Genomic DNA, 13,400 nt, shown 5'->3' with positions numbered 1-13,400 from the left:
CATTTTTTAATATCCTTTTCCCTTGGATAAAGTGATCAGTCTCCTCACACCAAAAATAATTCTATTCAATATAATATTTTTCACTGTTCTAAGGGATTATTACCATGTTTTCAGACTTCAAAAGGATTTTTGTTACATTGCTCTTATTTGCAATAAAAATTTTTGACTAGGGAATGGGGAAGAAAATGACAGATTGGAGGAGTGGGGAGAGGGGATTGTCCATAGCCAGGACCTTCCCTTGTAAGGTCAAGGTCATACTTTTTAATCAGAAGATAAAGGTAAGAATATTAATATTGCCAATCTGTTTTAGCTTCATTAAACCTTTTTTGCTTTTTCCTCTCCAGATACAGCCAAGTCGGTATAATTTAGTATTATTTCTTTCAAGTAGAATTTTTAGTATTGCTGGGTTATAATTCTGATAGTGAACAGTTCCATCGTTTTCCATCACTAAGCCTATTCTCTAGACAGAAATCTTGTCTTTTCTGTCCCTAGGACTGGACTTGCCCAAAATAAAGCCAGTGCAGGTTATGCCAGCTACCTATCTCCTCAAAGCCTCCTGGTCATTCTACTTCCGCTCAGAAGCAGCTGAGCTAAAAGTCAGCCTTTGAGATTTTACTTTTCCATCACAGACACAATAATGTTTGTGGCTTCCAGGATAACAAAGTTGTCTTTGCAGAGGCATATTGGAGATTAGTCCAACGTGCCCTGAGAAATCTGGAGACATAGCAGAAATCAGGATTAGTTTTTTAGAAAATCAGGAAATTGCTCTTCCTTTATGAAAAGGCATATACATGATTTCACATTCTATGGGCTACCTATAATAATGAGAGTCTGATTTCATTGCAGTTCTTGGATCCCTGGCCATCACTAGGAAAAAAAGGAGCGGGGGGCGGGGACGGGATTCCGGAGGATTCTGTTGGGGATGAGAGAGGGGGAAGAAGAGTTGTAGGAATCAGCATTGTTGTTGTCAAAAGCTACAACCACCCACATTAATCTGAAGGCATTTATAGTACCCCATTTTAATTTTTTTGCCAAACATAAAAATGCCAAAAAGGGGGACTTCATTCAGTTACCAAACTTGAAGGAATTATTGTTAATTCTTTTCTTTCTAGGGATCTGAACAAGACTACCAGTTATGGGTCAATTCTGGCAAAGAAGAGGCACCATATCCACTTATTGGTAAGTTTCAGTGAAAATCTTAGATAGCATTTTAATTGGATGTCTAAATGTCTCAGAGAACTGGTCATATGGTCCTAAGCTTAAATACGATTAAATATTAAATCTTACATAAAATTTATTCATTTGATAAATATCTATCAAGCATTTCCTATGTGCTAGATAATATCTCTTCACTCAAGTAACTAGTGGTATAGTTAGGAAGAGAATTTTAAATTTTCCTCTCTTCTTTTATACTTTACAAAAAGAGCTATCTTGCCAAACCTTTTAAAATATTTTTCTCCAAGAAAGCAATATATATGGGTATTCTTTTACCCCTGTATATTTATTTTTCATATTTAGTTCTTGAATTTCCTGCTCCCATTCTTACCTAATAAGTTGCCTCTATGGAAGACCACTTAGAATGCATCATGACTCTTACTCTCATAGAACTCTCCTAGACATCATAAAAAAATGATATGAACCTGAAGATTCCGAAAAGTCTTCACTGACTTACCAACTAGCTAATACGTCACTAATTTACTTTGCTGTTTCTCTAGCCAAATATTTCAACATTTGTTTTGGGGAATTATTGGTAAATAGGTTATATCTCGCCTTATTTAAATCATTTAGCTAAAAAACAGTTTTTGATCAATTAAGGCTGTTCAGCATGGTTAACGAATAGAGCAATTAAAATACGGGACAGTATTTAACAGATCTTGAAATGATGACAGTAATGTTCATCATCTTTAAATCCTTATTATCTGCCAGACATTATGCAAAGGATATCGTTTGCATTATCTCATGTAATCCTTTCAAATGCCTGTCAGGTCACTCATGTGTAATTCAGAATGTTTCAAGTGATCCCAATAATCTAAAACCAAATTTTTCTACAAAATATATATTTTCTTAAAATACATATAAAATATATGTTAAAATAAAGCAAGCCATCATGCACATAGCTGAGGACAAAATTCTGTATTTCTGGTTTATTTTTTAACATTATTTTCGTAAATGTCAATGAGCAATAATTAAAAGTAGTGCTTAAAAATCAAATAAATAGTTAAAATAATTTTAGTAAAATATTTTAATTAAAACTGTGTAGATGGTAACTTTCAGGCTTAGAAAAGCTTCAAGCTTTATTGCTAACTCACTAAAAAACCATGGGGCATGGGATATGATTGTTACTTAGCAGCATTTCTTCATTGTTTATCTATTTTAATGGGCCTTACATATTTCAATTTAGATTAGCTGCTTACTATTTTGATAAACTGACTTTGTTTTATTACTGACATAGTAGCTTCTTTTTTTTTCTTTTTTGCCTCAGTCTCTGGAAGATGTAGTACATGATATTAATGGAACATTGACAGTGTATGCCAGATGGAGGAAAAAGGAAGAGTTCACTGAGTTACATTCAGTGATAAATCAGGAATAGAAGAGAACATATTCTCTGTACTTAAAAGACAAAATAAATGAACAAACAAAACAGAAACAAACTCATAGATACAGAGAACATGTTGATGGTTGCTAGACAGGAGTGAGTGCTGGCTGTGGGTGAAAAGGTAGAAGGGATTAAGATGTACAAATTGCCAGTTAAGAAAACAGTTACTGGGCTGTAAAGTACAGCATAGGGAATATAGTAAACAACATTATAATAACTATGTATAGTGTCAGATGGGTACTAGACTCAGGGTGATCACTTCCTAAGTCCTATAAATGTCTAATCACTGTGCTAGACACCTGAAATAATATAATATTGTATGTTGACTGTAAATGAAAAATAAAAAATTATTTAAAAATAAATAAAGCAAACAGGTCAAAACGTCAGCAAAAAACAGATTTACAGCACAGTGGTACTTGCAGATTGAATTTAAAATATGCAATTATTTAAAGAGCAAAAATTCATGTTGCAGTCAGATGCCCCGGGTTTTGTTTTTCTAGTTTACAGATTCCTTTTTGCATCTTGTTTCTGTTTCTTATTAATACCCTGCAGTCTTCCTTCTAATTATTGCCTATGAACACCAATCTCAGGGCAGCAGTGGAAGGGAAGCAAAACTCAAGCAAACCAGTCCCGATGCTCTTGAGTAACTGATTATGTAACTAATTAAAAGTAATAAAATGTCTTTTTCAGACATACATCTTGTGTTGAATAAGTAATGAGTGATGCTTGAAATATATAGTACTTTGCCCTTATCTAAATAATATTAACCACTAACGTTTACTTATTTGATCCTTATAATACTGTGTGATGGGTAAGGTAAATATTTTAAATCGTGCATTTGAAGCTGAGAGAAGACAAGAATTTGCTGTAGATTTATAGATATAGTTAATATGTCAAAGGAAAAATTAGAATACCTTAAATATTCTTAGATGCGAACATAGGAACCTCAGCATTGTACTACTCACAGAATAATCTGTACATTCCAAATATGATATGCTTTAACGATTGGCTTTTTTCTCCCTTTCCCCCACCTCCTTAAAACTACTCTGGTAGGGCCACCTGCATTATGCTCTGGTCTCCAAGTGTAAGAGTGTGTGTGGTGATCATTTGGTCAACAAAAGGATTCTTTATACAAAAGTCCCAGGAGCAAACTGTAGTGCATTCCAGTATGTAGCACATGTGCTCACAGTACCAGTCAGCCTAAAGTCTACATTTAGATTTTAATCTGTGTAGGGCATGAATATCCCTATGGAATTAAAATGAGCCATCTTCGAGACACTGCACTTCTGGCAGAGTTATCAAAGGACTCCACCAGCCCTTCCAGCCTCCGAGAGCCCTTCCTCCTAGAAGAGCTGCCTCGAGAGATGCAGTGCCAATTCATCCTGAAGCCCAGCCGCCTGGCTAAGACTAAGAAACTGAGTGGTGAGTTGCTTCTCCTCCTTCACAGAGCCCTTATTTTAGCAGAAGTTTTCATTCCTGGAAACAGAGTTAATCCAAAGGCAAAGACCCAGACTTGCAGTCAGAGACATATGTTTTCATTTGAATTTGCTAAGCGTTTTGAAAGGAAAGATGGAGTTTTAGAAGAAAGTTTCATAAACCAGCAGCAGGTGTGACTGACTTGTAATCAGTAGCTAGTAGCAGTATAGTCTGTCCCTTCTTTCTTCATTATTCTTTCTCCTTTAACCTTCTGCCTGCTGCAGTCAGAGGCACCAGGCAATGAATGTTGCAGATGTTTCAATGCCTTCTTGGTACTGTAATACATTGCACTATGTGTACCCTCTATATAGTCACATTTTTAAAAGGAGGCTGTCTGTGGTGGGTGTCAGGAGACTGTGATGTCCTCTCTGGATCCTGGTACTGATAAGTATGTGAAGACTAAGATGATTTCCACAGAAAACTCTTCTTAGTCTACTAAATGAATCTGAATTCCCTGTTAACATAGCCATCTCTTAGCCACCCTGTGATAAAGAATGACAAAAGTGATATTCAACATAAGAGGACCATCATTTACCCTAATGCAAGTTTTAAATGTTAAGCCCTCAGTCTGAAAGTAAAATTGTATAAGAAATAGAAGAAAAAGGATACCAACAAGTGTGAGTGAGATACTAAAAACTTGGTGCTCAATTTCTGTAGCTGCCTTTGTGACTCTGAACCAACTGAGGTACCCAGTGAACAGTGGCAGCTCTTTTATACATGCACTCCCACACATGCGCATCCAGCTTTACCCGGTATTGAAATCATCAGTCATCTGGCCAACACCAACTGTAAAAACTTACCTTATATTTACATTCATTGTTTTCTCTCCTACAATGGTAAACTGAGTTTTTGGACCCTAAGCCTGTTTACTCATATCTTTGGGCCATTCTGTAGTCATATTATAGAGATGTCGTAGTTTTTCATCCATTAAAATATGTATTGTTCACTGCTGTATTCCCAGCACCTGGAACACTGCCTGATATACATAAAGAACTCAATAAATATTTTTGAATAAATGAATTTATTAATATTTCTGTTGTTACTCTGATTAAAGATACAAAGGGAACATTGCCTTTATAACAAAGCCTAGGAGACTAGTATTTTACTCTTCTAGCTTTCTATGCATGTTTTTTAAAACTATTTCTCCTGGTCCCTTGTGAATTTTATTTTGATTAATTTGACCAAATAAGCGGGAATCAAGAATCCCAAGAATTTTACCCAGTTTTGCCAATGACTTGTTTAATTAAATTGTAGGCATTCTCTGCTAATAAATTTTTTTCCTCCCTATTGTAAGTTAGGATACTAGTGTTTGCAGCTATAGATGATTCATGGTAAATGGGATCAGGGATGAAGTAACCAGAGACCAATGATGCCTGCCTTGCTGGGCATCAGAATCACCTGTGCTACTGAAAAATTACAAGTGAACTAGTTCTGCATTTTTTTTTTAAATACAGAAGATTTTGATGAACAACTGCTTTGGAAACCATTCATTTAGATTAGGGATCAGCAGACTGTTCCCATATATAGCCAGACAGCAAAATTTGCAGGCCAAAAGATAAAATCAAGGATATTATTTAGGTACTTATATAACAAGAGAAAGAGCAAATTTCCACACATTCTTTATTGATGATATTCAATATCTAATAATAATTGAGTACAATTTTGTCTTACAAGTCTACTATTGAGAAAAGTTTAATTCTTTGGGTGGGATAACATTTTGCTTAATTGGGGTTCAAAGTTAGTGTTCCAGTCATCACAATTGATTGCAAGTGATTTGATCTATAATGAGATTTTATGTAGTACATCTGTGAAAATATCTTTTCACACAATTCGGTACTGCCAAATACTGATATCATTCTACAAGTATATGATTTTAATTGAGCATATTTCTCTTTAAAGGCATTTGTAGAATTTTGTTAGGTTCTTCTTTTAATATTTGCCATTTAACATGTCATTTTGTTGCAGATAAGTCACTTCCATTGAAGGTTAGGTAGAAACTCCTCAATTGTACAGTTAAATAGGTTTTTATATACGGAAATCTTTTTTGCACTTGCATTGAGGTCAGTAAAATACTTCTGGAACTGTAGTTCAAGCTCAGAAAATATTCCTGCTATAATTTGTATGGGATTAGAGATCTTGCTTCTTGTTTTAACTCTTGACAGCACAAGAAGCGTGTAGAGCCTCTTGGCATTACTTGTGATCAAATGTTAGTTGTTTTCAAAATGAAAAAAAATTGTATATAAGCACTGTTTTTCTTTGCCGTTTAGAGTGAATTCATTAAGAAACATCATAAATTGTCAGCAAAAACTAATTCCCAAAGCCATTCACTATTCGGTAATTGTGGTTTAGGGCAATTCATCATAAAACTTTCATTCTCAGCTTTAAGTTCAAATATCACTATAGAATTGACTGCTGCTGAGCTATTCGGCTTCTGTTTCTAACAGAAATTCACAGAACTGGCAACAGTTAACTCCACAAGGATGAGCGAAGTTCATTGTTGATACTACTGATCCAGTATCACCTGGTAGATTCAAATAATTTCCATGCAGTACCACTGATGAATAATACAATAAATAACTGTAGGCATTAAACACTTTACATTTTCACAAGCTCTGTGAATTTATACTTTTATACAAATTATACTTTTTTTCTGTTCCACACATTTACCATCATCATATATAACATGTTTTAGCCCATTCTACTTCACATTGTACCAAATTATAGTTTTATCAACGTCTCTGAAACTACTCTTACCTGTGGCTGTTCTATGCATACTATTGAAGGCTAATTCTTCAGTTACTTAAAACAAAGCATTGACTTCCAGAATAAACAACTAAGCAATATAGGTAACATCTATTGGCTAATCAAGAACCAAAGTCACTAGAGATGATTTGCCTTGGTTTTTAGTCTACTATTGATCTTACTTCTAATGTCCTCAACTGTTCAAGCAGCTGTTCTAACCAAAAGGCTGACAGTCTTAAATCTAGTGTCTCTGTACAAATTTCTTCACCTACTGCAAGCACATGAGATTTAATTAACTCAGCACTGGTGAATGACTTTCTTTACATGGCTAACAAATGAGCCGCTTAGAAACTTACATGTTTTTCCAGACTTGTTTTCATTTTTTTATTTTTATGAAGAAATTCTGTAGTGCTGAGATGTTTTATTTTAAATATTCTAAATTTTTCTGATCATTGTTTTCCTGTGAGTTAGGAATATAGTGATGAGTGCTTAGTCTGGCAAGATGACACATATTATATTCTTTTTTCACAGCTCTTATGTCATTGCATAATTAGCGAAAGTATCATTTAATGTTGATGTTGAAAGCTCAACATTAGAAGTCCACTTCTATCTTCTTTTCTTGTTTAGACATGATGTGTAATGAAAATATTAAATGTTGCAGTATCATGAGTGATATGGCACTCAAAGAACTGCAGTTTATCACACGGAGCAGCAATGTACAGTAATGAGAGCACCGCTTGTTGTCTCTATCAAACCTACTCAGCTCTGAGAGAGCAGGAAGGTGGCGGACTAGGTAAAAGCAGGGTTTGTCTCCTCCCAGGTTCTCATTGAAATTACAACCAAATTATAAAATAATCAACATGGAGAATCAACTGAGTCCAGCTGATTATAACACCTACGTCTGATAGTGTAAAGGAGTCACATCATAGCCAATCCAGCATAGGCAACAACCATCTACAGATCACTTTGTAGTTCTCACCAGGTAGCCCTGAGTAATCAAAAGCAGTAGCTGCCCTTGGTCTATGTAGGAGCCCCTGCCAAGGGTCCACAAAACCAATGCATCTGGAGGCTGGCACTAGACCACAACAGAGCAACTATTGACTAGTCCCATTAGTGATACACACAAAGGGTGGTTGCAACAAGTACACAAGTATGCTAGAGCAAATCCCACACAACAACTCTTACCCTGTGGGTGCAGCCAAGTCCCACAATTAGTCAACCTGAGTGTTAATCCCATCCACTGATCTACTAACAACAATAAAGGCTTGGTGACAATAGAAGATCACACACAACCCACATAAAGATCACGTCCAGAGCCCCTGGCATAAGGGATCAGGAAGAGTGTGCCACTGGGCCACACAGACACCTTCCTTTTTAGGCCATGTGGCCAAGGCTAAGAGATGAAATAAATATTCCTGATACATAGAAACGAACACAGAGAGGCTAATAAAATGAGAAAATGAAGAAACATGCCACAAATGAGACAACAGGAGAAAACTCCAGAAAATAAGCTAAATGAAATGGAAGTAAGCAACCTACCAAAGACAGAGTTCAAAATAATGCTTATAAGGATGCTCAACGAAATTATGGGGAGAATGGACGAGAACGAGAATCTCAACAGCATAAAAAAAAGACATAGAAATCATAAAAAAGAACCAGACAGAAATGAGAAATACAATAACTGAAATGAAGAATACACTAGAAAGATTCAACAGTAGATTAGACAAAGCAGAAGATTGAATCAGCGAATTGGAAGACAAGGTAGCAAAATACACCCAATCAGAACAACAAAAAGAAAAAAGAATTTAAAAAAATGAGGATAGTTTAAGAGACCTCTGGGACAACATGAAGCATAAAATATCCAGATCATAGGAGTACCTAAAGAGGAAGAGAGAGAGCAAGGTATTGAGAATCTGTTTGAAGAAATAATGACAAAAAACTTCCCTAACCTGACAAAAGAATTAAACATACAAGTTCGGGAAGCACAGAGCCCAAACAAGAGGAATTCAAACAGACCTACACCAAGACATATCATAATTAAAATGCCAAAGGTCAAAGACAGAGAATCTTAAAAGCAGCAAGAGAAAGGAAGCTAGTTACTTATAAGGGTACCCCCATAAGAAGGTTTGCTGACTTTTCAATGGAAACTTTGCAGGCCAGAAGGGAATGGCAGGAAATATTCAAAGTTATGAAAAACAAGAATCTACAACAGAGAATACTCTACCCGGCAAGGCTTTCGATTAAAATGGTGAAATAAAGATCTTCCCAGACAGGAAAAAGCTTAAGGAATTCATCAGCAACAAACCAGCATTACAAGAAATGTTAAAGGGTCTTCTGTAAAAAGAGAAGGGGTAAAAAAGAAAATAGAAATAACAAATATGAATAATAAAATGGCAGTAATAATGTATCTATTAGTAATCACTTTAAATGTAAATGGATTAAATGCTCCAATCAACAGACATAGGGTAACCGAATGGATAAGAAAACAAGACCTATGCATATGCTATCTACAAGAAACCAACTTCAGATCAAAGGACACTCAACAAACTGAAAGTAAAGGGATGGAGAAAGATATTTCACACAAATGGAAATGAAAAAAAAGCCAGGGTAGTAATACTTATATCAGATAAAATAGACTTAAAAACAAAGGCTATAATAAGAGACAAAGAAGGGCATTACATAATGATAAAGGGATCGATAAATCAAGAGGACATAACTCTAGTAAACATATATGCACCCAACATAGGAGCACCTACATACATAAAGCAATTTTTACTGACATAAAAGGAGAGATCAACAGTAATACACTCACAGTAGGAGAATTTAACATCTCATTGACAGCAATGGACAGATCTTCCAGGAAAAAAATCAACAAGGAAAAAATAGGCCTAAAGGACGCAGTAGACCAGATGGATTTAATAGATATTTTTAGAGCATTTCACCCAAAAGCAGCAAAATATACATTCTTCTCAAGTGCACATGGAACATTTTCTAGGATAAACCACATATTAGGACACAAAACAAGTCTTAATAAATTTAAGAAGACTGAAATCATATCAACCGTCTCCTCCAATCACAATGGTATAAAATGAAATCAACTACAAGACAAAAACTGGAAAATACACAAACACATGGAAGCTAAATAACATGCTACTAAACAATGAATGGGTTATCAGTGAGATCAAGGAAGAAATCAAAAGATTCCTAGAGACAAATGAAAATGAAAACACAATGACTCAAAATCTATGGGACAAGCAAAAGCAGTCCTAAGAGGGAAATTTATAGCAATACAGGCCTACCTCAAGAAACAAAAAAAAAAGCTCAAATAAACAATCTAACCTTACACTTAAAAGAGCTAGAAAAAGAAGAGCAAACAAAGCCTAAAGTCAATAGATGGAAGGAAATAATGAAGATCAGAGCTGAAATAAACAAAACAGAGTTTAGAAAAACATACAAAAGATTAATGAAATCAAGGAAGAAAGAGAGAGAACTCAAATAAAATCAGAAATGAATGAGGAGAAATAACTATGGACTCCACAGAACTACCATGGATCATAAAATACTACAAGCAATTATACACCAACAAATTGGACAATCTGGAAGAAATGGACACATTCCTTGAAACACACAATTTCCCAAGACTGAGTCAAGAAAAAACAGGAAATCTGAACAGATTACCACCAATGAAAGAATCAGTAATCAAAACCTCCCCCAAAACAAAAGTCCTGGACCAGATGTCTTCATAGGTGAATTTTATCAGTGAAAGAAGAATTACCTATTTTTCTCAAACTATTCCAAAAAATTCAAAAAGAGGAAAGCCTCTCTTATTCTTTTTATGAGGCTACCATTACCTTGATTCCACAACCAGACAAAGACATTACAAAAAAAAAGAAGAGAAAAGAAAAAGAAGAAAAGAAACAATTATAGGCTGATATCTCACGAACATTGATGCAAAAATTCTCAACAAAATATTAGCAAACAGAATTCATCAATATATTAAAAATATTATACATCATGATCAAGTTGGATTTATTTCTGGGATGCAAGGTTGGTATAATATCTGTAAATCAATTAATGTTATATACCATGTTAACAAATTAAAAGATAAAAACCATACGATCATATCAATAGATGCAGAAAAAGTGTTGGAAAAAATCCAGCATCCATTTATGATAAAAACCCTCACCAAAGTGGGAATAGAGGGAATATACCTCAACCTTACACTTAAAAGAACTAGAAAAAAGGCCATATATGACCAACCTACAGCTAACATCATACTCAACGAGGAAAGGCTAAAAGCATTTTCCTTAAGATCAGGAACAAGATGAGGATGCCCACTTTCACCATTCCTCTACAACATTGTATTGGAAGTTTGAGCCACCGCAGTAAGACAAGAAAGAGAAATAAAAGGCATCCAAATTGGAAAGGAAGAAGTAAACCTCTTGTTATTTGCCGATGACATGATATTATATATAGAGAACCCTAAAGATTCCGTCAAAAAACTCTTAGAACTGGTCAATGAATTCAGTAAAGTATCAGGTTACAAAATATTCAGAAGTCAGTAGCATTTTTATACACCAATGAACGTTCAGAAAGAGAGATTAAGAAAACAGTCTCATTTACAATTGCATCGAAACTATAAAATACCTGGGAATCAAATTAACCAAGAAGATAAAAGACCTGTTTTCAGAAAATTATAAGTCACTAAAAAAAGAAATTGAAGAAGATGCAAATAAATGTAAGCATATACTGTGTTCATGGGTAGGAAGAATCAACATAGTTAAAATGGCCATACTACTCAAAGCAATCTATAGATTCAGTGCAATCCCTATCAAAATACCAACAGCATTTTTCAAAGAGCTCAAGTAAATAATCCTAAAATTTATATGGAGCCATAAAAAACCCCGAATAGCCACAGCAATCTTGAGAAAGAACAAAGTTGGAGGTATCACACTATCTAATATCAAACTATACTACAAGGCTACAATAATCAAAACATGTTACTAGCATAAAAACAGATACATTGATCAATGGAACAGAATAGAGAGCCCAGAAATAAATCCATGCCTATATGCTCATTTAATATATGACAAAGGAAGTAAGAATATACAAAGACAGTCTCTTCAATAAATGGTGTTGGGAAAACTGGACAGATACATGCAAAAAAAAAAAAAAAAGCTGGACCACCTTCTTACACTGTATACAAGAATAGACTCAAATAGATTAAAGACAAATGTAAGATCTGAAACCATAAAACTTCTAGAAGAAAATATAGGCAATAAACTCTCTGATATTACTAACAGGAATTTCTTTTTGGGTATATCTGCTCGGGCAAGGGAAACAAAAGAAAAATTAAACAAATGGGACTACATCAAACTAAAAAGTTTTTGTACAGCAAAGGAAACCAACAAAACAAAAAGACAACTGGCTGTTTGAGAAGGTATTTGCTAATGATACATCTGATAAGGGGTTAATATCCAAAATATATCAAGAACTTATACAACTCAACAACAAAACAACAATCCAATTAAAAAATGGGCGGAAGACCTGATCGGATAGTTCTCCAAAGAGGAAATGCAGGTGGCCATTAGACATATGAAAAGATGCTCAAGGTCACTAACCATCAGAGAAATGCAAATTAAAACCACAATAGAATATCACCTCACACCTGTCAGAATGGCTATCATCTATAAATCAAAAAACAAGTGTTGGCGAGGATGCGGAGAAAAGGGAAACTTCATACATTGTCGGTGGGATTGCAAATTGGTACAGCTGCTATGGAAATCAGTATGGAAGTTTCTCAAAAACTTTTCTCTTTTGTCTCAGCAATTGCACTTCTGGATATTTATTCAAAGAAAACCAAAACAATAATTCATAAAGATCTATGCACTCCAGTATTCATGGCAGCACAATTTACAATAGCCAAGATATGGAAGCAGTCTAAATGCCCATCAACAGATGATTGGATAAAGAAATTATGGTTCATATATACAATGAAATATTACTCAGCTATTAAAAAATTGAAATCTTATCATTTGTAACGACATGGATGGACCTAGAGGTTATTATGTGGAGTGAAATAAATCAGACAAAGATAAATATCATATAATTTCACTTATATGCAGAATCTAAGGAACAAAAACAAACTAATTAACAACAGACTCACAAATATAGTGAATAATTTGGCGATGGATAGAGGGGTGGGGGTTTGGGGGTGCTGGGAGAATGGAGTGAAGGGTTAAAGAAGTACAAATTAGTAGTTAGCTGGTCACGGGATGGGGAGTATGGCAGAGGGAATACAGTTAGCATTAATATGATGGCTAGGTGGAGGGACAGGAGAGGGAAGGAGCTATTGGGGAGATCGTTTTATTAACTATATAGATGTCTAACCAATGTACTTTATACTTGAAAATAATTTAAATAAACAAATTCAAAAAAATCTACTCAGCTCTATCATTGCATATGAAGCAAAAGCAGTCATGGACAATACATAAACAAATGAGTGTGACAGTGTTACAATAAAGCTATTATGGACAGTAAAATTTGAATTTCCTGTAATTGTTATTTGTAACTAAATAATTCTTTT

General features: G+C 34.7%; 1 protein-coding gene across 1 annotated transcript in view; it reads left to right on the top strand.

The window, feature by feature from the left end:
- LOC120607121 (rho GTPase-activating protein 20-like) overlaps positions 1-13,400 on the top strand; it is a 97,991-nt gene that overhangs the window by 64,193 nt on the left and 20,398 nt on the right. Inside the window, 2 exon segments of the mRNA XM_039868718.1 lie at positions 1,113-1,179; positions 3,830-4,018. Of these exon segments, the coding sequence (XP_039724652.1) occupies positions 1,113-1,179; positions 3,830-4,018 (256 nt within the window).

This window comes from Pteropus medius, unplaced genomic scaffold (genome assembly GCF_902729225.1).
Source record: "Pteropus medius unplaced genomic scaffold, Ma_sr-lr_union100, whole genome shotgun sequence".
Taxonomy (NCBI): Eukaryota; Metazoa; Chordata; class Mammalia; order Chiroptera; family Pteropodidae; genus Pteropus; species Pteropus medius.
The sequence above is the reverse complement of the archived record's forward strand: the minus strand, read 5'-3'. Positions and strand labels throughout refer to the sequence as shown.